The 23,789-nt window shown below is 41.6% G+C and overlaps 1 protein-coding gene across 1 annotated transcript in view; it reads right to left on the reverse strand.

Annotated features, from left to right (window-relative positions):
• Positions 1-17,136, reverse strand: part of bcan (brevican) — a gene marked incomplete at both ends in the record, with an annotated part of 29,163 nt that extends 12,027 nt beyond the window's left edge. The window contains 9 exons of the mRNA XM_083990359.1: positions 765-1,164; positions 3,573-3,925; positions 4,691-5,641; positions 7,367-7,660; positions 10,259-10,386; positions 11,496-11,670; positions 14,520-14,912; positions 16,871-16,962; positions 17,102-17,136. Coding sequence (XP_083846485.1) covers positions 765-1,164; positions 3,573-3,925; positions 4,691-5,641; positions 7,367-7,660; positions 10,259-10,386; positions 11,496-11,670; positions 14,520-14,912; positions 16,871-16,962; positions 17,102-17,136 — 2,821 coding nt within the window. The remainder of the gene's footprint in view (positions 1-764; positions 1,165-3,572; positions 3,926-4,690; positions 5,642-7,366; positions 7,661-10,258; positions 10,387-11,495; positions 11,671-14,519; positions 14,913-16,870; positions 16,963-17,101) is intronic.
• Between the last annotated feature and the right edge of the window lie 6,653 nt (positions 17,137-23,789).

The raw sequence follows: 23,789 nt of genomic DNA on the forward strand, positions 1-23,789 counted from the left end.
ACTACCAACCTCAGTGACATGTGACCAATCATGTGATGCTACAATGACGTAAGAAATTATAAATTGCAGCTTAATTCAACATATAAAACCATAAGTGATGTATGTGCAGCAACCAAATGGCTGCAACACCTGCACTGCTGGGACAGCTCTCCCATGATGCATTGGGCTCTCTCTCTATAACATTGTCAGGTTTTGACTTTACATCTACACTCAGTCACATGACGTGTCAGACACTTAGATCTAAATTAAAGGGTGAGGAAGAACATCTGTAGAAACGTAGTATGAATATTAAAGTCCACACATATATTTAAATATTTATGTAGCGACGTGACGTCAACCAAAAGAGCCGCTGAGTGGCTCTAAGGGCCTGGATGTCCGACACGCTAACAAAAAGAAACTCACTGATATCTAACTGTTTATTAACAAAACAAAGAAGATTAACTCGTACACTAATAATAAAGTGTTTAGTCAGTTCATGGCTCCTATTTATAAGTGTAACATGGTCAATTCTGACTTTGTAAAGAGCCTTGAGATAATAAAACTGAGCTGATTCTCTGGCATGGTTCAAAGTGTCTTTCTTCACTGTCCTATTTAATAAAGGCATAAAAACGGCCATAAAAATAACTTAAAATAAATAATAAATAATAATAAAGTGTCCATTGAGTGTGTGAAGTTGTTTGTCTCCATTTTTCATGTTTTATTTCCAGTGAACTTTTAAAATAAACTTTGAGCTGCTTTATCTGGGAATAATGTGTAAAACTCACCGTGGATGCTCCGGGTGCTGATCTCCAACACGACCTCGTGCTCCGTGGAGTCGTCTTCAGACTCGGTTTCCTCGGTGACCGGCGCTTCTCCGCTGTACTCTCGGTCGGACCGGGACTCCTGCGGCGTGGAGTAGGACGGCTCGGGTTCCCAGCCCGGCGTGAGCGTCAGGTGAGGGATCAGAGTGATCTTTATATCTGAGGGAGGAGGAGCGCCGGTGCCCAGCTCTGATCCCTCCTCGCCGCTGCTTCCCTCTGAGCTGTGATCCGATGAGACAGTCGGGTTCGGCAGCAGAAGGAGTTCTGGTTTCGATCCCGAGCTTTCTCCCGATGATTCACCCGATCCCTCTGTGTCGTCTGGCTCCGCCCCCTCGCCGTCCCCCATGGCGGTGACGCTTTTTACCTTCAGAGTGAGTATAAGCACATTATGGAAACAGTTTATAAGAAGAACCTGATAGAGGGCATTCTAACTTTTACAACATGGCAATGTGGTACGGTAATCTAAACATTAAAGGAAGAAGCAAGCTGCAGAGAATAGTAAACCTTGCCTCAAAAATCATAGGGACAAGACAGAAACAATTAAGTTGTATGTAAGAGGAAGTGCTTACACTGCAAAAACTCAAAATCTTACCAAGAATATTTGTCTCATTTCCAGTCAAAAATGTAATTTCTAGTCAAAACAAATCTCATTATACTTAAAATAATGTGATAGTGGAGCAAGTTTTTCTTTCTTATTACAAGCACGAAAAAAAACTTGCTTTCACTGGCTGATTTTTCTACTTATTTCAAGTGAAAATGTGTTTGAAACAAGTGAAAATGATCTAAAAACAAGTAAATTAGGGTAACCCTAACCCTTATTTTAAGTGAAAAGAGTTTAGTTTTGACTAGAAATGAGACAAATATTCTTGGAAAAATGTTGAGTTTTTGCAGTGTAGGAAAAAAGCTGTCAAAATAGCAAACGATCCCTCTCATCCTAACGAACTAATGCTGCGTTCAAGACAACTCGGAAGTCGGATAAAAAACGAGCTCCGAGTTGTAAAAAATTAATTGAACGGCGTGGAAAATCAGAGCTCCGACTTTCCGTCACGACAACATCAAAACATGGCGGCCCTCGTCTTAAACGGTTAGAATTTAGACATTTTAAGTTATTTGTTGAGGCTTGAATGTATATTTTTGTGTATTATTGCAGTAGCCTATATGAAATACGTTTATATTAAGCTGTGATTGTTGTATGGTGTGAAATTGTGTTCCTCGTATGTGACGGAAATAACGTTTAACTGTTATCAAGGCTGTAACATTATATGTGTATTGTGCACTCATCTGCAGCGTCTCCTCTCCTCCAAAATAAACATCATTTACTGCTGCATTTATTTTCCTATTCAGCTATGAGCCACAACAGGCCAAACTTCCTTCAGGTATCCATGTTTTTTTTCTCCCGAGTTCCTGCAGCGTGAACGCAATTTAATTTAATGCAGTTTATTTGATAGGGACAATGCAGGTTAACATAGTGACACTTCCACTCGTTACAAACAAGTCAATGTGACTGATGTTCTGCATACAGAGATTATAGCTAATGCTAGTTTCCAACTCAGGAAGCCCTAGTTAGGCTTTTAGTAGAAAAAAGAAGGTGAGAAGAAAGACATCAAAATTACATATATAACACTATAAAATGTACAATACATCTAAAATCATACCAAGTCATGACACATTAAAAATGCATACAGTTCTGATTTTGTTTCAGCCAGATTTTAACCTTTGTATTAAAAATCCTAATGTCTCGGGTTAGTTTTATTTCGGTCGGTAGTGAATTCCACATCTGGGAACCCTTTATAGAGAAGGCTGATTGCCCAAAGGAGGTCTTCTTACGGCGTGAGATGTTACAGTTGCCACTTGCCGTACCTCTGGTGATCCTATCACTATTTTGTTTTCTAAAACGACTACACAGGACATCTGGAGCCAAGTTCTGCAAACACTTAAAAACCAGTTTGACGGACGAAAATTTTAAGAAATTGTCAAACCTAAGCAAATTATACTGCTTCAAGATGAGACAGTGATGCCACTTTATTGGTTTCTTGGCCATTATTTTTATGGTTTGATTATACAGAGATGCAATTGACTTAATTGTGGTTGGAGAGGCCTGACTCCACACTGTAACAGCTGTCGGAAGTCGGAAATTTCCGAGTTGGGAATCCCGACCTCCGAGTTGTTATGAGAATCTGGACATTTTTAAAAGCAAACTGAAGACCTACCTTTTTAGCCTTGCTTTTAACTGATTCGTACTATTTCTATTATTCTGAAACATGCATTTAATTTAATCTATCTTATTTTCTTATTTATTTGTTTACTATTATTATCTTTTTTATTCTATTTTCATTCATCCATTCTTTTCTCTATTCTATCCCACTACACCTGCCTATTTTACTTCATTTTACCTAGTGTCTTTCTGGTCTTCTCAATTTTATTTATTTTACTTCATTTTATCTAGTGTTTTCCCCACTAGCGTTTCCCCGATAAAATCCAATGTTCTAAAATTATTGTGTGAATGTGTATGTGTTTGTGAATCTATGTATGTCTCCCTAACATGTGTTCCCTATGTCTCCCAATATGTGTCCCCTATATTGCTTGTTTTTAACATGTAAAGCACTTTGAGCTGCCATGGGCATGAAAAGTGCTATACAAATAAAGCCTGATTGATTGATTGATTGATTGATTGATTGATTGATTGATTGATTGATTGATTGATTGATTGATTGATTGATTGATTGATTGATTGATTGATTGATTGATTGATGAATGCAGCATAACTTGTACCGTGCTGAGGAACTCCTCGGAGCTGCGTCCTAATCCCTCCTGGACTTCCTCCAGATGTTCGGCCTCGGACGGAGCGCTGCTGTCGGGTACCAAGGTGATGATCTTCTCTGCTGACGGAGGAGACGAGGTCACGGACGCCACGGAGGTTACCATGGTGACAGGATCGTTGATTAGGACGGGAGCGTCGACGGTGGAGCCGGAGCCGGAGTCAGAGTCGTCGGTCACCGTGACGACCTCTGCTGCTGAGGGGATCTCTGCAGGATGGACGTGTCCACTCTGCTCCTCCTCCTCCTCGCTCTGGTCCACTGGGATGGAGGTCTCCATGGTTACACCTGAGTGCTCCACATCGTAACCTGTCAAAATAAGAGCTCATCTGAAATTACATGATAAATGTAATTTCTTTGTGAAGTATATTCAATTTGAAAATGCAAAATTAAACAGGAAACAGAAGAAAAAAAGAAAAAAACCTGCGGGAAAATATATCTAAGAAATAAAACTAACATCTGGATTATATAACCCAGATGTTATGGCTATACAGTGGTGCTAATGTCATGTGACCAGTTTCCAAAATCTTAACTAGCTTTACAGGTTAAAATGTCAAATTTGAGAGTGTGCAGAGTGTGCATTTATCATGCATAGTAAAGGGATAGTTCAGCATTTTGGCAAATTGGCCCATTGCCATAATCCCTATAGTCATAGCAGTAGGTTCGTTACTTTTATTCGTCGGTGCAAGCTATTTTTAGAACGGCGGAGCAGAGCCGTGAGCTGCTCAGAGCTACGCTACGGAGGCTCATTATGGGATTTCTTGGTTTCCCTCATCAAACTCATCAAATACACAATCCAACAACTCCACAACGCTCTGGTGGACAAGTTGTGACCTGCACATTCACCACGCTATGAGATAATAACACAACGTTACCACACAGAGTTGTTTTAGAGGGAAATTCATGCAAAACCGCTGATGCGCGTTGCCTTCAGGGACAAACAACTCCGTCTCGTAACGTTCTGTTATGTCCTGACTTTAATATTCACTGTACACTTACCTGAAGAAGTTGAATCTGTTGAATCAGGTAAACCAGTTGAATCAGTTTCAAGTGAATGAGTCGAATGAGTCGAACCAGTCGTAGGGAGCGGCTCGGTGATGTCAGAAGTGTCCACTCCGATCCCACTTGGAGTCCCCTGCTCTTGTATTTCATCATCAGCGCTCTCCTCTCCAGACTCAGACTCAGACTCTTCTGCTGGACGCTCCACAGCTGCTGCAGTGGAGGGAACATCTGTTTCCTCAGAGTGGGGCGAAGTAGCCGCCGTCGCTGCTGTCGACACCTCCTCCTCCTCCTCCACAGCACCGGCACTGGCCTCTTCTGGCCGCCCTGAAACATCGTAAGAGGACGTGCTGGAGTGGACCGGCTCGGCTTCAGAGTGGACCTCTGGAGGAGTGTGGTCCTCCTGCGAGACGGGAAGTTCTTCTTCTTCTTCTTCCTCCAGCTGGACCGTCGGGACCTCTGAAGAAGAAGTGTTAAACAGCTCATTTGCATCGGTTCCAGATGTTGCATTAACATCCAGCAGGTCCAGAGTCTCCGTCTCGTGGGTAACCTCCTCGGGTAAGTGAGTCTCCGAGGACGACGACTCTTCAGTGGAGGCTTCATGAGAAGTTACGGCTTCAGAGGTTGGATGTGGATGTGTGTGAGACTCCTCATCTTCATCTTCATCTGGATGCTCTTCAGGTGCTGGTTGGTGGGACTCCCAGCTGTCTCTGGTGGTGGTGAAGTGGTGCTGAGGCTCCGAGGGAGGAGTGACGGCCTGATGGAGATCCAGCTGGTCCTTGTCGTAGCACCTCGTCGGGGCTTGAGCCTCCACGGGGGCCCGAGCCTTTACAGGACTGACTGTGTGTGCGTGCAGCAGCTCTTCAACCCCCTCTACTGTTACCTCACTAACACCAACACCAACCTCCTCCTCCTCCTCCTCCTCCTCCTGAGCAGGATTAGTTACAAAAACAATGTCCTGGCCGATGTCCTCCGGCTCCGTGGCAAGAAAGTCCTGAGGAGATTCGGTGTAGGGGCCGTTATCACCTGGAGTGAAGAGCAGAGGGTTGAACTGTTACTACAGTACAGATATTTTACTGCACCTTTTCCTGATATTACTTCACTGAGTTGAGGATTTGAAGGAACAGTTCAACATTTTGTCAAATTGGCCCATTGCCAAAATCCCTATAGTCATAGCAGTAGGTTCGTTACCTTTAATTGTCGGTGCAAGCTATTTTTAGAACGGCGGAGCAGAGCTGTGAGCTGCTCAGAGCTACGCTACGGAGGCTCATGGGATTTCTTGGTTTCCCTCATCAAACTCATCAAATACACAATCCAACAACTCCACAACGCTCTGGTGGACAAGTTGTGACCTGCACATTCACCACGCTATGAGATAATAACACAACGTTACCACACAGAGTTGTTTTAGAGGGAAATTCATGCAAAGCCGCTGATGCGCGTTCCCATTGGGGGCATTTTTCATCAAACAGTCTCTGTATTTCCCTCTAAAACAACTCTGTGTGGTAACGTTGTGTTATTATCTCATAGTGTGGTGAATGTGCAGGTCACAACTTGTCCACCAGAGCGTTGTGGAGTTGTTGGATTGTGTATTTGATGAGTTTGATGAAGGAAACCAAGAAAGCCCATGAGCCTCCGTAGCGTAGCTCTGAGCAGCTCACGGCTCTGCTCCGCCGTTCTAAAAAATAGCTTACACCGACAATTAAAGGTAACGAACCTACTGCTATGACTATAGGGATTATGGAAATGGGCCAATTTGCCAAAATGTTGAACTATCCCTTTAATGCCAGCATCATCCAACAAAAGATTCTCATGATGAACTCACTGCTTTCAATAAAATGACATCTATTATCACACAGCATAGAGCAACATCTACAGAAAAGAAGCTGTTTGGAACCAACAGCCAAACCAGTCGAGCAACTTTTCAGGTAGGCGCTCATCTCACCACTGGTTGGCATGAAATGCATGCTGGGATACCCCAAGTCCCCAAGTCAGTCCCCAAAGCATTCTTGATCAAATACTGTAAGCTTTTACTGTCCAGACATTTGGACCGTTTACTGGTTGACTGTGGAGTTTCAGTTGGAGCGGTGCTCGAACCGTGACTGATGGTTTGTTTCACAAAGACACAAAGACACAAGTGCAAAGAAAACAGACTGAGGAAGCAGTGGAGCAGTTCACCAAGGTGCAGATCCTCCTTCATCTGAGTCATAATAACCAGCTGTTTCATGTGAATGGTTTCTGGTCGAGGTACAACAACTATCCAGTGTTTGACAAGAAAATAAGAACGGAGAGAAGGTTGGATCACTGACAGCAGCACAGAGATCAGACACACTGCAAAACCTCAAAATCTTACCAAGAATATTTGTCTCATTTCTAGTCAAAACAAATCTCATTCTACTCATCATTCGACTCATCACATTAAAAAGTAGCTTGTTTTTAGACACTTTTTACTTCTTTCAAGCAGATTTTCACTTGAAATAAATAGAAAAATCTGACAGTGGAGCAAGTTTTTCTTTCTTATTACAAGCACAAAAAAACTTGCTTTCACTGGCAGATTTTTCTACTTATTTCAATTGAAAATTAGTTTGAAACAAGTGAAAATGATCTAAAAACAAGTAAATTTTTAGGTGATGAGTCTTATTCTAAGTGGAAAGAGTTTAGTTTTGACTAGAAATGAGACATTTTGACAAGAAATAAGACTAATATTCTTGGAAAGACTTTGAGTTTTTGCAGTGCAGAGATGGTTCTTACTTCTGAAGCAGTAGACGTCGTGTCGTGTCTGAGCCTCGGGAAAGCCCGTCTGGTTGCTGTAGCGATACACGGTCCTGACCCCCGGTTCCCCGCCCCCACAGCGCTCCCTGGGGGTGACGATGGGGTAACGCACGCTCCCGTCGGCGAGCCAGCCCGGACTGCAGTGGTTGAGTCCGTCGTTCCAGGCGGCGTACAGCTGAGCCGTGGTGGCCAGCTCCGCGCCGTGGCTCAGGCAGAACGCCTTGGCCTCCCAGAAGGTGAAGCGCAGGGGGGCGGAGCCGTGGAACACCTCACCTGTACATGAGGGATACGCATGAGGCAGGTTTTAAAGGGATAGTTCAATATTTTGGCAAATTGGCCCCATTGCCATAATCGCTATGGCTCATGGGATTTCTTGGTTTCCCCTCATCAAACTCATCAAATACACAATCCAACAACTCCACAACGCTCTGGTGGACAAGTTGTGACCTGCACATTCACCACGCTATGAGATAATAACACAACGTTACCACACAGAGTTGTTTTAGAGGGAAATTCATGCAAAACCGCTGATACACGTCTCCGTCGGGGCAGTTTTTCATCAAGCAGTCTCTGTATTTCCCTCTAAAACAACTCTGTGTGGTAACGTTGTGTTATTATCTCATAGCGTGGTGAATGTGCAGGTCCCAACTTGTCCACCAGAGCGTTGTGGAGTTGTTGGATTGTGTATTTGATGAGTTTGATGAGGGTAACCAAGAAATCCCATGAGCCTCCGTAGCGTAGCTCTGAGCAGCTCACGGCTCTGCTCCGCCGTTCTAAAAACAGCTTGCACCGACAACAAACCTGCTGCTATGACTATAGGGATTATGCCAATGGGCCAATTTGCCAAAATGTTGAACTATCCCTTTAATTAAATCAATCAAATATACAATATACAGTTCTGGAAAAAAAAACCAAGAGGCCACTTCAAAATTATGAATTTCTCTAGTTTTACTATTTAAAGGTATGTGTTTGAGTAAAATTAACAATTTTGTTTTATTCTATAAACTACTGACAACATTTTTCCCAAATTTGAAATAAAAAATATTGTCATATAGAGCATTTATTTGCAGAAAATGGCAAATACTTCAAAATAATACAAAAGAAAACTAGTTCAGATTAATTTTTAAAGATAAAACACTACATTTTTAATTTAGGAAGAGGTCAGAAATTAACATTGGTGGAACAACCCCAATTTTTAATCGTAGCAGTGGTTTTTATACTTCTACTTTTCTACTTCATTGAATATGATTTGGCTCAGGTGGTCACCTAATCAATGCCTCTTTAAGTAGAGTGAGGTGTGTTGAAATCCAATAGACACTGGAATCGAATGGCTGTTATGTAAAGATGCTGATTTATTAAGTAAAGTTTGGAGTGGTCTTTTCATAGTATATAACTCTACAATCCAGTCAAGTGGAGAATTATGCATCAATGATTTGGCAGAACAACTTTTCTCCTATCACTGTTTCTGTAACTGAGTGCATGATTATGATATTTCATGGTTTCATTACCATGGTTTATACACTTTTGGCTGTGTAGTGTGTGTGTGTGTGTGTGTGTGTGTGTGTGTGTGTGTGTGTGTGTGTGTGTGTGTGTGTGTGTGTGTGTGTGTGTGTGAGCTGTCAGTGGAAAACCTTAAGTCTCCCACTGACCTAGCTGCAGGGATTTGATCCCATTCAGGCACAAGAGCATTAATGAGCTGCAGCACACGTTGGGTGATAAGGACCTGGCACAGTTTGCATCCAGTTCAATCCAAAAAGGTGTTGGACGAGGTCTGAGCTCAGGGCTGAGCAGAGCAGCTGAATTCTTCCAAATTAAACTAGAAACATGATTTATTCTTGTCCTGTTGGTGCAATGTCCAACACAAACACTTGCACCTATTATTATTACTATTGGACTATTATCAGAGATACAGTCGCCTACTGTTGCATTACGATTTTCAGTGACTGGAACTCAGCAGCAGCAAAACAAAGAAACACAGAACAACAGAATAAGTCCATAAATAATCAAGTTAAACTTGTTAAAATTCATCTCTGTGTTTGGATATCATTGCATCCATGTAATTTACTGGGGGTTCAGGGGGTTATAACTCCCCAAAAGATCAAATCCACCCTTTATTTGCTTAAAGGGATAGTTCAACATTTTGGCAAATTGGCCCATTGCCATAATCCCTATAGTCATAGCAGTAGGTTCGTTACCTTTAATTGTCGGTGCAAGCTATTTTTAGAACGGCGGAGCAGCTGCTCAGAGCTACGCTACGGAGGCTCATTATGGGATTTCTTGGTTTCCCTCATCAAACTCATTAAATACACAATCCAACAACTCCACAACGCTCTGGTGGACAAGTTGTGACCTGCACATTCACCACGCTATGAGATAATAACACAACGTTACCAGACAGAGTTGTTTTAGAGGTAAATACAGAGACTGTTTGCTGAAAAACTGTCCCCGACGGGAACACGTATCAATGGTTTTACATGAATTTGCCTCTAAAACAACTCTGTCTGGTAACGTTTTGGGGATTAATTGTGTTTTTGATGAGTTTGATGAGGGAAACCAAGAAATCCCATGAGCCTCCGTAGCGTAGCTCTGAGCAGCTCACGGCTCTGCTCCGCCGTTCTAAAAACAGCTTGCACCGACAATCAAAGGTGACGAACCTACTGTTATGACTATAGGGATTATGGGAATGGGCCAATTTGCTAAAATGTTGAACTATCCCTTTAAAAAAATCCTTATATGGGTAGAGATTGAATAATGTTAAACCCAAAGTTACGCCCTTGATTGCATCCTACAGTAAAATCGAAGGTGACAAAGTCAGTAGCTGCTCAAAAAGTTGTTCAAGTAAATTTTAAATAACGTCCTTGAGCCCCTCACCTTCTATATTCTCCACGTAGCAGTAGACGTCATACAGCTCATCGGGCTCCATCAGTCCATAGTTCCTCACTCCCGGCATCCCGTCCATGTCCCCGAAACAGCCCTCTCTCGGCATCTGAATGGGATATCTGCAGGAGGAAATGACACGAGTCAACGCCACTAAAAACACAGAGGAGTGCCTCTCCCCGACTGTGTAATAATGGCAGCTCTCCAAACCGGCACACTTGTTCTCCAGCTCTTCTCTGAGGGAGCGTCGAGGAGATGGTGTCAGACGAGTGGCTCTCTCTCTCTCTGTCTCTCTCTGTCTCTAGCCTACTTGATGATCTACAACGTGCAGATGTAGCGAGCCATGTCAAATGTTGAGTGCTCCACCGTCAGTCCTCCAGCCTGACCCCACCTCGACGCTCCCTCGGCCACATGTCAATCAAGCAGCTGTCTATAGCATGGCTGTTTTGTTTTTTGTAGAGGACAAATTATAGGGATAGTTCACCCAAAATTGAAATTGCACTCATTATCTCCTCACCCTCATGTGAACTAATAAGGGCTGGGAGAAGTTTCAGAGTCCTCCGTGGCTTCTCTGAGTTACAGGGGGTCTCGGCGTAGCAGTGCATGTCCATATGACGGTTGCAAATGGATACCAACTGTCTTCGTAACAAAAAGACACACCAAAAAACATCAAAATACCTCCATGCTGCTCGTATGTAATGTCCGTCTTGTATTGAAGCCCCGAAATGCGAAATTGTCCCGAAAAAAATTAAATAAGGCCATTTTTTTCAAGCTAGTTTTGTAGCGGAAGCTTCTCGAAGCTCCTCTTCCCAGTTCGTCCAAAGTTGACGAACCGGGAAGAGGAGCTTCGAGAAGCTTCCGCTACAAAACAAGCTTGAAAATATTATTTAATTTTTTTCGGGACAATTTCGCATTTCGGGGCTTCAATACAAGAGGGACATTACATACGAGCAGCATGGAGGTATTTTGATGTTTTTTGATGTGTCTTTTTGTTACGAAGACAGTTGGTATCCATTTGCAACCGTTATATGGACATGCACTGCTACGCCGAGAAATTTCACTTTTGGGTGAACTAACTATCCCTTTAACAAGTTCAGCTACCTGAACATCTGAGTGTCTCAAACCTCCATCACCCTACAAAACTGCAGGATTGTTCTAGCTAAGAGGCCACTTGATCCAGCTCTCAGAGAGTGTAGCTGTGTGAACCGTTTCCTCTCGGGTCCTCACTCACCTCACTGAGTGGTCCGACAGCCAGCCCGCATCGCACTGCTCGTATCCGCTGTGGTAGGCGGCCAGGAGCTGCTCTGGAGAGGCTATTTCAGCGCCGATGTCCTCGCACGCCTCTCTGGCCAGCTCGAAGGTGAAGGCGTAGCGGCTGGAGGCATCGCGGTAATGAAACACCACCCCTATACAGTATAAAGGTAGATGTTTGTGTTAAAGCTCCATACAGTATAAAGGTAGATGTTTGTATTAAAGCTCCATACAGTATAAAGGTAGATGTTTGTGTTAAAGCTCCATACGGTATAAAGGTAGATGTTTGTATTAAAGCTCCATACAGTATAAAGGTAGATGTTTGTATTAAAGCTCCATACAGTATAAAGGTAGATGTCCATGTGTAGTGTGATTATAAAGCAGCTCTAGGTTCTATATTAACACTGTGAAAGTATCAAAGCCTCAGTCCACAGAGAAATGCACACAGCCTGTATTCAGAAACTGAGCCTTAAAACCAGCCGTCAGGACTTCCTGTCACTTTGTGATGTCACAACAAAGCCCCACCCCCTCACCACCTGGACAACACCACCATCCAACAACTTGTAGGATTTAATTTCTCTGAGTGTTTTATACCTGCAACCTGCTCCATAAGACCTAATATTGGTAAGTTTGCAGTTACTTAACTGCTGACAACACACTAATTAAAGGTCAGAATGAGAATTATCAATAAATAAGTGAAGAGAAGAACAGAAAGATCCTGGCTTGGATCAATAATATATCATAAAGCATCAATGATTCATTGCACTGAGACTAAGAAACTTTACCACACTGCAAAAACTCAAAATCTTTCCAAGAATATGTCTTATTTCTTGTCAAAATGTTTCATTTCTAGTCAAAACTAAACTCTTTTCACTTAAAATAAGACTCATCACCTAAAAATTAACTTGTTTTTAGATCATTTTCACTTGTTTCAAACAAATTTTCACTTGAAATAAGTAGAAAAATCTGCCAGTGAAAGCAGGTTTTTTGTGATTGTAATAAGAAAGAAAAACTTGCTCCACTATCAGATGTTTTCAAGTGAAAATCTGCTTGAAAGAAGCAAAAAAAAGTGTCTAAAAACAAGCTACTTTTTAATGTGATGAGTCTTTATTTTAAGTATAATGAGATTTGTTTTGACTAGAAATGACATTTTGACTAGAAATAAGACAAATATTATTGGTAAGATTTTGAGTTTTTGCAGTGCAAAAGAGCCACCTTTTTCTTTACTGGTAAAAAAAAATCTATTGTAGAGGTTGAGTTATTTTATTTATTGAACACTAAATTATTCAGAGCAGGAATCAGCACTGCACAGACAAACAGTATCATCCTGTCACTAGGGGGCGTTACTCCTGGGCCAACACACACACAACAGACTGTGGTTTAGTTTTGCAGGTGAACGTCCTTGTTGTGAGTCTGATTGAGTTTTAAAGTGCGTTTCTCACAGAAGAGTGTGCAGGAGTGTATGTGTTGCTGTTGTGTTGCTCTGGACGCTGTGTTTAACGCAGCCCCAGTGAAGGCAGCAATCAGTGCCTCTGACATAGTAGCTCACAAATAACAGCGGTCAGAGAATCTATACTCTATTACTCTGCTGGCACCGAACGCAACAGCCATTCATCGCACACGTTGAGAGTGTGCTACAGTACACACAGCTACATGAAACACAAAGCCGTCCTCCTCTGCTCTCCACACGACGCTCTGTTCGTCCTTCAGACTTTTACATCATACGTGTGTGCACTCGTTCTTCAGTCGCAGCACTCATCGGACTATTTCTCTGAATAACTCTCATGTTATTTCTCACAGAGGGAAGCGACCCCCGGTGAAGGACGTCGTCGTGTCCTTTCAGCCTGTTTTCAAATCTCAGAAACTCACTCTGACAGAATGAAACACAAACACACGACATGTGTTTCACTCTGTAATAAGGTTGTGAGACTGAGGACAAAATGACAGCGTGATATGAGAACATAACTCAGTATGCAACACACTCAAACACACCAGACCTGCAAAATAACATTATTATTTTAAAGCTCATGCAGAGTTACGTCGGCAAAGAGGAAGAAGTAGAGAGTTGTTGATTTTAGCTTTGCAATCACCTGCAGAATATACTGCATGGTCAAGTGTTCCGTGTGCATAAATGCAATTTGCATCTGTATTTGTATTTGTATTTGCGTCTACCTGTGTATTTTCAATAAAGAATAAGATCATTTGATTTTGTTAGATAAACATTTTAAATGTTTTACAGTGTTATTCATTCATTATTTAAGCAGGAACCTAATTTACAATGCAGCCAAGCAAACTAAAAGTGTCAGAAAACACAAACACAATAAAACAAAAACAGTAAGACTGAATAAAAACCTTAAAGGGATAGTTCAACATTTTGGCAAATTCGCATATTGCCATAATCCTGATAGTTTAAGGAGTAGGTTAATTACCGGTGGGTACAGACGCGAGCTCTGCACGGTGTGCGGTACTTCCGCCTTTCCCTCATCAAACTCATCAAATACACAATCCAACAACTCCAAAACGCTCTGGTGGACAAGTTGTGACCTGCACATTCACCACGCTATGAGATAATAACAGAACGTTACCACACAGAGTTGTTTTAGAGGTAAATGCAGCTGGAACTAGAAACGGCTGCTGGGCGGAGGGATTTCAAAAGCGAAAGTAGTTCCGAGTATTTGCTTCATGTGTCGTAATGTTACATAATAATACGTTATTATCTCATAGCGCGGTGAATGTGCAGGTCACAACTTGTCCACCACAGCGTTGTGGAGTTGTTGGATTGTGTATTTGATGAGTTTGATGAGGGGAAACGAAGAAGAAATCCCATAATGATCCTCCGTAGCGTAGCTCTGAGCAGCTCACGGCTCTGCTCCGCCGTTCTAAAAATAGCTTGCACCGACAATTAAAGGTAATGAACCTACTGCTATGACTATAGGGATTATTGCCAAATGTTGAACTATCCCTTTAACAATGGTGAGAATATGACATTATGGGTGTTTCTGACCTTTGACCTTGATCTGCACCACGTCGTCGGCGTCCTCCAGGCCCTGCTGCACCTCGCAGCGGTAGAAGCCGGTGTCGTTCTGCCTCAGCTCGTCCAGCCGCAGCGTGAGGTCGGCGGGCGAGTAGGCGTAGTTGAGCAGCGCCGCTCGGTCCTTGTAGGCCTCGCTCACCCTCACCCGGTCGCCGCGGGCAACCAGGATCTCCGTCTCGCGGCCCTGAGTCAGGACGGTCCACTTGACGCGGGGCAGCGACAGCACGGCGTGGCGGCCGTTGGTGGACGGCGACGGCGGCGGGTGGGCCAGAGACACCAGGCAGGGAACGGTCAGGACGCCGCCCAGCACGGCGTCCACCGGCGGCGTGGAGGGGATGGTGACGTGGAGCAGCTTTGAATCATCTGAGGAGAGGAACAGGTGTCAGACCTTTAACCTTTAACGAGCTTCAGTGACATATAGAGACTCATGATTTACATTAATGATCTAAATAAAACAGGACTGAGCTGTGTGCTACGACAAACTTTATAGCAGAAAAATACAGCAGTTTTGGCAGGAAATTACACTAATAGAAATAACAACCCCTTATATCTGCTACTAAATTGGCATATGGAAGCCCCTTTCTGAAGATATAATAACTCAAAATAATGAGATGCTAACTCAAAATAATGTTATTTTCTTATAATTTTGACTCAATTATAATTTTGACCAATTATCTCATAATTTTGACTTGGTATATCATATTTTTGACCTATTATCTCATAATTTTGAGTTAATATCTCATAATTTTGAGTTAATGTCTCATAATTTTGATTTAGTATCTCAGTATTTTTGAGTTATCATATCTTTCTTTTTTCATCAAGTGGTGGAAATGGGCTTCCATACATATCTGATTTGTCCATCGCTGACAAATTTTAAAGAAAACTCCACCAAACACTTTCTTTCTGTGCTGGGTTTTTTTTTTTTTTTTTTTTTTTTATTGGGGTGATGCTTGAACATGTTGCATTCGACTATCTGACGAATAAACTACAGTACACAGCAAAGATGCACGGGAACCCCTTTTGTGATATATTGGTTTGAATATTTCCACCATAATCATAAGAGGGTTTGTATCATAGCTCATGTAACGGATGTGCACTCACTCCACCCATAAAACACGTGCTAACCAATTTGCCAAGGGGTTGTCAACCTCTTGGCGAAGAGGTTAGCATCGTCGCCTCCGGTGCGGGAGGTCGTGGGATCGAACCCCACCTAGGGCAGGCCGTGAGAAACACAACGCAGAGGGCCAGATCGACATCGGCTACACTCAGAACTCAGAACATTATAAATGACACCATAGCGTTTAAAGTTATGGTTGTTAATCCTGTTCAGAAACACGTTTTGTTATACTGGGTGAAATGGTCCTTTTATCCTGAGAGTAATCAATACCATTCAGAAAAAGGAACGAAAACAAACCTCTGTGGCAGCTGTAGGACTGACACAACTCTGACCAATCCATGCTTTTCGCTTCGACAAGCAAAAACCAATCTGTCTAGGATGTGACTCCTGAATCTCTAGCCTGTATAAATTTGAATTTGAGCCACGCTTTCTTTATTTTGTGTATTAGTATGGTGACTTTTCAGTATTTAGCAGATTTTTCCCATCAGCTAAGGCTGATGGGAAAAATCATTGAATAGACGTTCACCAAAATTCTTCCAGTTCATCCTGAGGGAACCAGGAACGTCTGAACAACCAACAGGTGGCGCAAGAGGAAAGATCAGACTGATGATGACGATGATGATGATGATGCCTTGAGGCCATGAAAAGTTATATCAAACTAAGTCGTAATCACTTGATCAATAGCTAAATGTGATCTTAGAGAAGTAACTTGAGGAAATGTGTAATGTATAGCTGTCAATCATCTGTATGTGCATAATAACTGCCTCTCTGTGCATTTATGTCAACGTTTTAAGACTAATTTGTCCATGTTTTGCACCTGTCCCTCTGGAAGAAGAGATCATGATGACAGTGAGTCTAAATACTGGAAAAAATGAATAAAATAGAAATAAAGTATAGTGTTCAGTAAAGTACGTGATGATGTGGTTGTCGGCCCTGAGCTGCAGCTGAGCATCAGTTAACCCTGATATGACTTCCTGCTGGGACCTCAAACACCCTTGAAATCGGCCTCATGTCAGCAGAAACAAAGCGTGACAGGAAATGATTAAAGAGCAACAGAGCCCCCTCTCCCTTCCCCCCCACTGTCCTCAAAGGTCAAAGGTCATGTATGATTTAATGGAGTCCTGGATGTCAGCAGCAGCAGCAGCAGCAGCAGCGGTGAAAGTGACAGGGATGTGGTGGAGGAGGAGGAGGACATGGTGCGTACCTGAGTCATGGTGGGGGGTAGAGGACGACGGAGGGACGAGGAGACAGATGGTCCACAGCAGCCGCAGCAGCACAGGTAGAGACACCTCCAGTCTGAAACACAAGAGGAGGAGGAGGAGGAGGAGGAGGAGGAAGAGGAGGAGGAGGAGGAGGAGGGGAAGGGGGGAGCGACATGTTTGAGCTTCAACAACAGAAGGAACTCTGAGCTCGTCTTATCTCCTCCCTATCTTACTCCACATCTACAGCCACCCCAGAATTTCCCACCATGCACCATTCACCGTGCAGCAGTGTCTGTGCTCATCATACATCACTTCTTATGCTGCGTTTGAGACGACTCGGAACTCAGAAACTCCCAAAGCACACCACGCCAGAATAACAAGGTTCAAGGCAGTGTTAATTTCGTCAGACGAGACGAGACGAAAAATATTCGTCAACGATGGTTTTTTTCATGACGAAAACGAGACGAAGACGAGACGAAATCAATGCCCTTAACACTGACTGTGACGAAATTTACACGCATTTTTTGTTGACGAAAAAAGACGAGACAAAATCTACTTAATCAAATAAAAACTTAATAAAATGTCTCTTTCTTTTTTCGTCACAGACTTTTAAATTAGCTACAATCCAAAAAGTGCCTTCACTGGATGCATGGCATGTTTTTATCCTCCTGCGCTGCTGCCAGGGGTGTGTGTGTGTGTGTGTGCCTGAGTGAGGAACACACACACACTATGTGCTATGTGCGGCGAGTAAGCTACAAACTGGTTATGGGGGGCGGGGGGCGCATGGCCATTGCAGGGGGGCTGCGGGCGCTGTAAACCGGCGGCGGAATCGCTGCGAAGCTCCGAGCAACGGAGATCATGTGCGAGCCGGAGCACCTCCCGTTCACTTCATTGCATGTGTCAATCGCTGTGTTTTATTTTGAAAATTAACCGGATTCTCTCGCTGTTTCTTTGTGCGACTTCCTGCCCGGCTTGACAGGATCGCACGGGGCTGCGCCGCGGCGCTGCTGTGAACGACACAATCGTTAACATCAAAGGGCTCCGCGGCGCTTCTGCGGCCGGTGTGTCCCTGGCGTGGACGCGTCTCCGCGCTGGTCGGTCGTGTGTGTGTGTGTGTGTGTGTGTGTGTGTGTGTGTGTGCATCTCTGTTTAGATACTGACAAATAGCCTACATAAACGCACACACAAGCTGGAAAGTTGGCTCACCTGACAGCTGCCTGTCAATAATGACATAAATCTTGTGAGATGAGTGAGACTAAAAAAAAAAGACTAAAATGAATCTATTGGTTTGAGTAGATTAGTTGTGATTAACATTACTGTCAATCTGCTTTCAAAGACTAAAAAAAGACTATTGACTAAAACTAGACTAAAATACTTTGGATTTTCTTTGACTAAAACTAGACTAAAATGCCAAGACTTTTCGTCGACTAAATGTGACTAAACAAAAAAGAATACAAGCTGACTAAATATGACTAAAACTTATAAGGGCATTTGACACAAGACTAAGACTAAAACTAAATTGAAAAATAGCTGACAAAATTAACACTGGTTCAAGGTTCAATTTATTTCATGTCCCAAAGGGCAATTTGTGTAGCAGCTCATAGGATCACATAAAAGTAAAAACATAAAACACAGGAAACATATAGTGACATAAACACGCATCAGAATAAATAACAATATAAATAGTATGTGCACCAAAAACATGTTGGACCGGGAGAAACTTTGCATTCAAAGTGCTTCACATAAGACATTAAAACATAACAAAGGGCACAAAAACAATTCAAAAAGTTTGCATTTTAAAATAATGAAACAGATCATTTAAAATCAAAGAGAAATAGCAACATGAATTTACTGTGTTCCCCAACATCAGTAGGTAATCTGTAACCGTACATTAAATGTTGTATACTTCATAACGTTTTAATGTATTTTAGCATTAAAAAGGATTTGAATCCATGTTTTACTATTGACTGGTGTGGTTCTGTACGGGTGCTGATTGTTGTGACGTCAGACAACTGATTCTTGGAGAAGTCGGGTAGATTTTATTTAGCTCTTCATGTTGCGTTCGATTGCACTTTTTAGGAGGTCGGAAAGACCCAGGTTCCTTGTTGTCTCAAACGCAGCATTAGATCTTAGATTTCTCATGCTGCTCATTCTTCTCGTTGGTATTTTGGTATGTTACAGTTTCATCACGTCTCGTACCTTTGGTGTGTTTGTTGTAAATTCTCAAGGGTGCATGACTCCACAGATCGGTGACACTGATAGCTCACCTGTGTGACTCACTGGTTTTGGTTCTTGTGCTTCTAGAGTTTTGTTTGTGTTTTGTTCACAGTTCCTCTGTTGTTTGAGGATCTTCATTTGAAACCTTAAGATTTTTTTTTTTTAAATTAAGCCTGTTGGAATAAGCAGGCACATAAGAAGATAAAATTATGTATTACTAAGTTGTTTCAAATGTATTCTGAGAGTGATGGTTGAAAGTATTGATGAGATTTATTGACATCAAGAAAATAACTAAATGTTAGATCACTCAGTCGTCCTGACTGATTGATCATCTGCCGACAGTGATTTGGTTTTTCAGGACTTCTATTGATCACAAGCTTCTGTACTCTTTTTCTGAGTCATTCTTATTTATTTTGTTTGTTGTCAACATTTGTACATTTCTGTTGACAGTTGTTTGGCTTAATTTTTTTTATATTTCTATTTTTTGAAACACTTGAATTACAATGCCATTACAGATTCACTGAAGTTGTTTTTGTCTGTTCTCTTCACTTTTTTTTCACTTTGGAGACAACTCCAATAATTATTTTCCTCAGAGCAGCAGCTTGACACAAAGAAAAGTTATGAAGAACACCAGGTATCTCCAAATATGACATCCTCTCTGTCTGAAAACCACTGATTTTAAAACACTCAGTGCACACGCAGATAAAAAAGAAAAACATATTGACTTAATACTCGGAGCCATTCATCACAGTCAGAGCAGGAAGGTGGCAGCTCGCCACCGTTAGCGAGCAGATCTCAGCAGCATCTCTGCAGTAAAACAGATAAGATGACGACTTTATCCATCATTGATGGTGTCAGTGAAAACACAGCAGATCCTCCTGATTTACAGACACGACGATGGTCTTTATTTATTTACTTTATGGTCTCAGACACCGGCTTCTCCTCGGATTGTTTCTAGGAAAAAACATCTTTTATTTTATTATGGTAGAAACCGAATAAAGATTTATAATCACGGTTATTCATGGCTATTTATGTTTGCATTGGTCATAACTGCCTTGTTACCTTATGTAGGTAATTAGCCTGAAATTATCCGACTTGGGCTACAATTTGTTAGCATAAATTAGCAGATAGTCCTCCTATACTTGCCTTGTTCACGTAGGTCATTAACTAGCTAATTAACCAGCAATTAGCCTATTCTTTCATTTTTTAGCATAATCAGCAGGTATCAGTGTCTGCATAGGCCTAGTGTCATGCAAATGTTTGGGCACCCCTGGTCAAAATTTCTGTTAACGTGAACAGTTCAGCAAGTGGAAGATGAAATCTCCAAAAGGCATAAAATTATGACACTCTCCCTTACATTTCAAATAATATAATTTTTTTCATCCTTTACATTTTCAAAATGACAGAAAAGGAAAAGGGCTCTCATTGGTCAAAGTTATCTGAGAGCTCAAGTCTCCTGGGTTTCCCATTCTTTTGCAGGCTGCTGCTTTGTTTCCCTTTTTCACTCTGAAACGGTAGAAAACTAAAATAATACACTGATGAAAATATTGCAAAAGAGTGTTATAACTTTAAATGTCTTTTGGAGATCATTTCATCTTCCACTTGTTGGACTGTTCACATTTTGACAAGGGGTGCCCAAACTTTTGCATGATGCCACTGTAACTGTCTTTAGTCATTAATGAGCTAATTGGCAAGCAACTACTGTACACTGCAAAAAATTCAAAATCTTACCAAGAATATTTGTCTTATTTCTAGTCAAAATGTCATTTCTAGTCAAAATAAATCTAATTATACTTAAAATAAGACTCATCACATTTAAAAAGTAGCTTGTTTTTAGACACTTTTTACTTTTTTCAAGCAAATTTTCCACATAAAATAAGTAGAAAAATCTTCATTCTTATTACGAGCACAAAAAACTTGCTTTCACTGACAGATTTTTCTACTTATTTTAAGTGGAAAAATTTGCTTGAAAAAAGTGAAAATGATCTAAAAAGAAGTACATTTTTAGGTGATGAGTCTTATTTTAAGTATAATTAGATTTATTTTGACTAGAAATGAGACATTTTGACAAGAAGAAAGAAGAATATTCTTGGAAAGATTTTGAGTTTTTGCAGTGTAGCCCATGACATTGTTAGCTACCACAATTAGCAAGTCAAGTGTATCTGTGCTTGTCATATTTGCCTTGTTAGCTTAAGTCATTAAAGCAGAAGTAAGTGGTCCGGTCGTTTTCGCTAATGCTGCGTTCCAGGCAGGCTTTTGAAATCGTAAATTACAGCTTCAAGTCACAACTTACGACTTTGTAGCGTTCCAGGCAACCCACTCGTGTTTTTCCGACCTGTTTTACCGGTGAAAGTCACTATAACGGCCACTCGTAACTTCTGACCGGTGAACTCGTACCAGATCGAACTGGTATGACTTCACGGTCGGAAAAATACGAGTTTCCTTGAACGCACCATAACAGTCCTCGTCCCTACGTCGCCACATTCACGGCGTCCCTTGGCTGCACACACAGCCCTGCATGCCGTTCTCTCTCCTCATTGGATAAAAACTGTAGGATACGATAAATGTTTTCTCTTCGGCTCAGAGCAGAGCAGAGGGACTGAGAGACCCGTGTTTCAGACCAAACACTCTATGTAAGTGATTGCTGTCGGAAGATATAACTATTTAAGACTTATATTAACACAAATATATCACTTACTTCTGCTTTAAATAGCTAATTAGCCAGCAATTAGCCTATTAGATTGTTTATTACTAATCCACATGTATTGGTGTCTAGACAACCTATAGCCTATACCTGCCATGTTAGCTTAACTACCTATCTAGCCAGCAGTTAGCCTTGGGTAAACCTTTGTGCTAATCATGCTAACCATCTTCTCTGCCAATTTTTTAGTGCTTTAAATTCACTGATATTAACGGCTGTGAAGCTAATTAAAGGTGGAATAAATAAATAAAAATGTAGTGGTGCAGCTGCTCTGGAAATCAATATGGATTAGTTAATAGGCCTAATCAATAATTAAATGCTGATGTATGGCTGACAGCTGAACACGAGAAACATCATTTTCTTTTTATGACATTTTTTGGTGTGTGTTACACTGGTATCTTAATGTGTGTGTGTGTGGACAGACTGCCTGTGTGTCCTTGGAGCTCTCTAGCTGCTGTGAGTCAGACTTCAGGAGCTGCAGAGTGTGATCTGAATCCTGATTCCCACAATTAAAAAAGAAAAAACTCAAAAACTCGGCGGAGGGTCGGAGCAGCAGCAGCCCGGCCTCCAACTTAACTAGATTGACCATTATTACCACAGCTTTTTATCCACAGCTATACTCACTTTTCCCTTTTCATACCCTGCTTTTCTTTTGTTGTATTGTAATCCTATTTCCTTTGCAATCCTCTGTTTTCTGCTGCAGGGATAAACTGAAGTTTTCTCCTTCTCTCACAAAACGACCAATTACCTCAAACTGTGTTTAGAAAAAAAGAAGGAAAAAAAAGAAAGAAGCTTTGATCCAACAACTTTAACGCCGCAAACATCCACAGCTGCAGACAGTGACAGGAGGTGAAATTAAGTTCTTACAACCTGATCGTCCTTGATCTGGATGAAATCTGAAGACTGAAAGACCTAATTTCACCTCTTCTACTATGAAACGTACTTTTTTCCTGGGCTTTTATGTGATCTCTTTTCATCATAATTTTATTGTATCTGTTTACTTTTAATGAGTCTTATTTGATTCCTTTTTTATGTTATTTTTTAATTTATTCATTCCTTTTTTGTTATCTTTATTTTCTTACCATTTTGGCCTCTATGTCTTTTATGTAAATCACTGTGTAGCACCATGGTAAGCTTTTATGTTTTGAAAATGTGCTAAAATAAAGTGGATTGGATTGAGATCATCCTGTGTTCTGAGGAGAAGGCAGATTGATTGACAGGTCTATCATCCAACTCAGGTGAAAGAAAGAAAGAAAGAAAGAAAGAAAGAAAGAAAGAAAGAAAGAAAGAAAGAAAGAAAGAAAGAAAGAAAGAGGAAGAACATGACAAGAAATACACTTTTAACAATCTGTGCAGTTTGTCTTTGGGTCCATTTGAACATGTGACTAAAACTGAAAATCCATTCATCTGTTTTCTGCCTCTTACTCGACAACGGTGGGATTCAGACGATGCTGCTTGAAAGTTTGCGAACCCTTCAAACATGGCAGTGCATGTGACTGTGGCTAAATACTTCAAGTTTGGACTCATCTGTCCAGAGAATCGTCTAGGAGGCCATTTTTGGTTTGATTGTTGACACATGTACATTTCTCCCAGAGGCTACCAGAGATGACCTGTAGCTCTCTGGAGGTGATGTCAGTGTGTGGGTCGGCCTTTACCTGGTTTATTTATTAGTTTTGATGGCCATCCACTTCTGGGCAGAGTTGTGGTTCTTCAAACCTAAGGATGTCTCATCTGATTGGTCTGCTTAATTGATCACTTGAGCACCCACATCTGTTTCACCAGAGTCTATGGGCTCTATGCACAGCTTCACTACTTCCTGAATTTAAGGCAGCTCTTTTATTTCCTGTCTTACATTATTGGACAAACTGATTAATCCAGGTGTGTTTGACCATTGTGACTACTCAGACACACCTGGCTTAATCAGTTTGTCCAATAATGTAAGACAGGAAATAAAAGAGCTGCCTTAAGTTCAGGAAGTAGTGGAGCTGTGCATAGAGCCCATT

Source organism: Trachurus trachurus (genome assembly GCF_905171665.1).
Source record: "Trachurus trachurus genome assembly, chromosome: 16".
NCBI classification, from domain to species: Eukaryota; Metazoa; Chordata; class Actinopteri; order Carangiformes; family Carangidae; genus Trachurus; species Trachurus trachurus.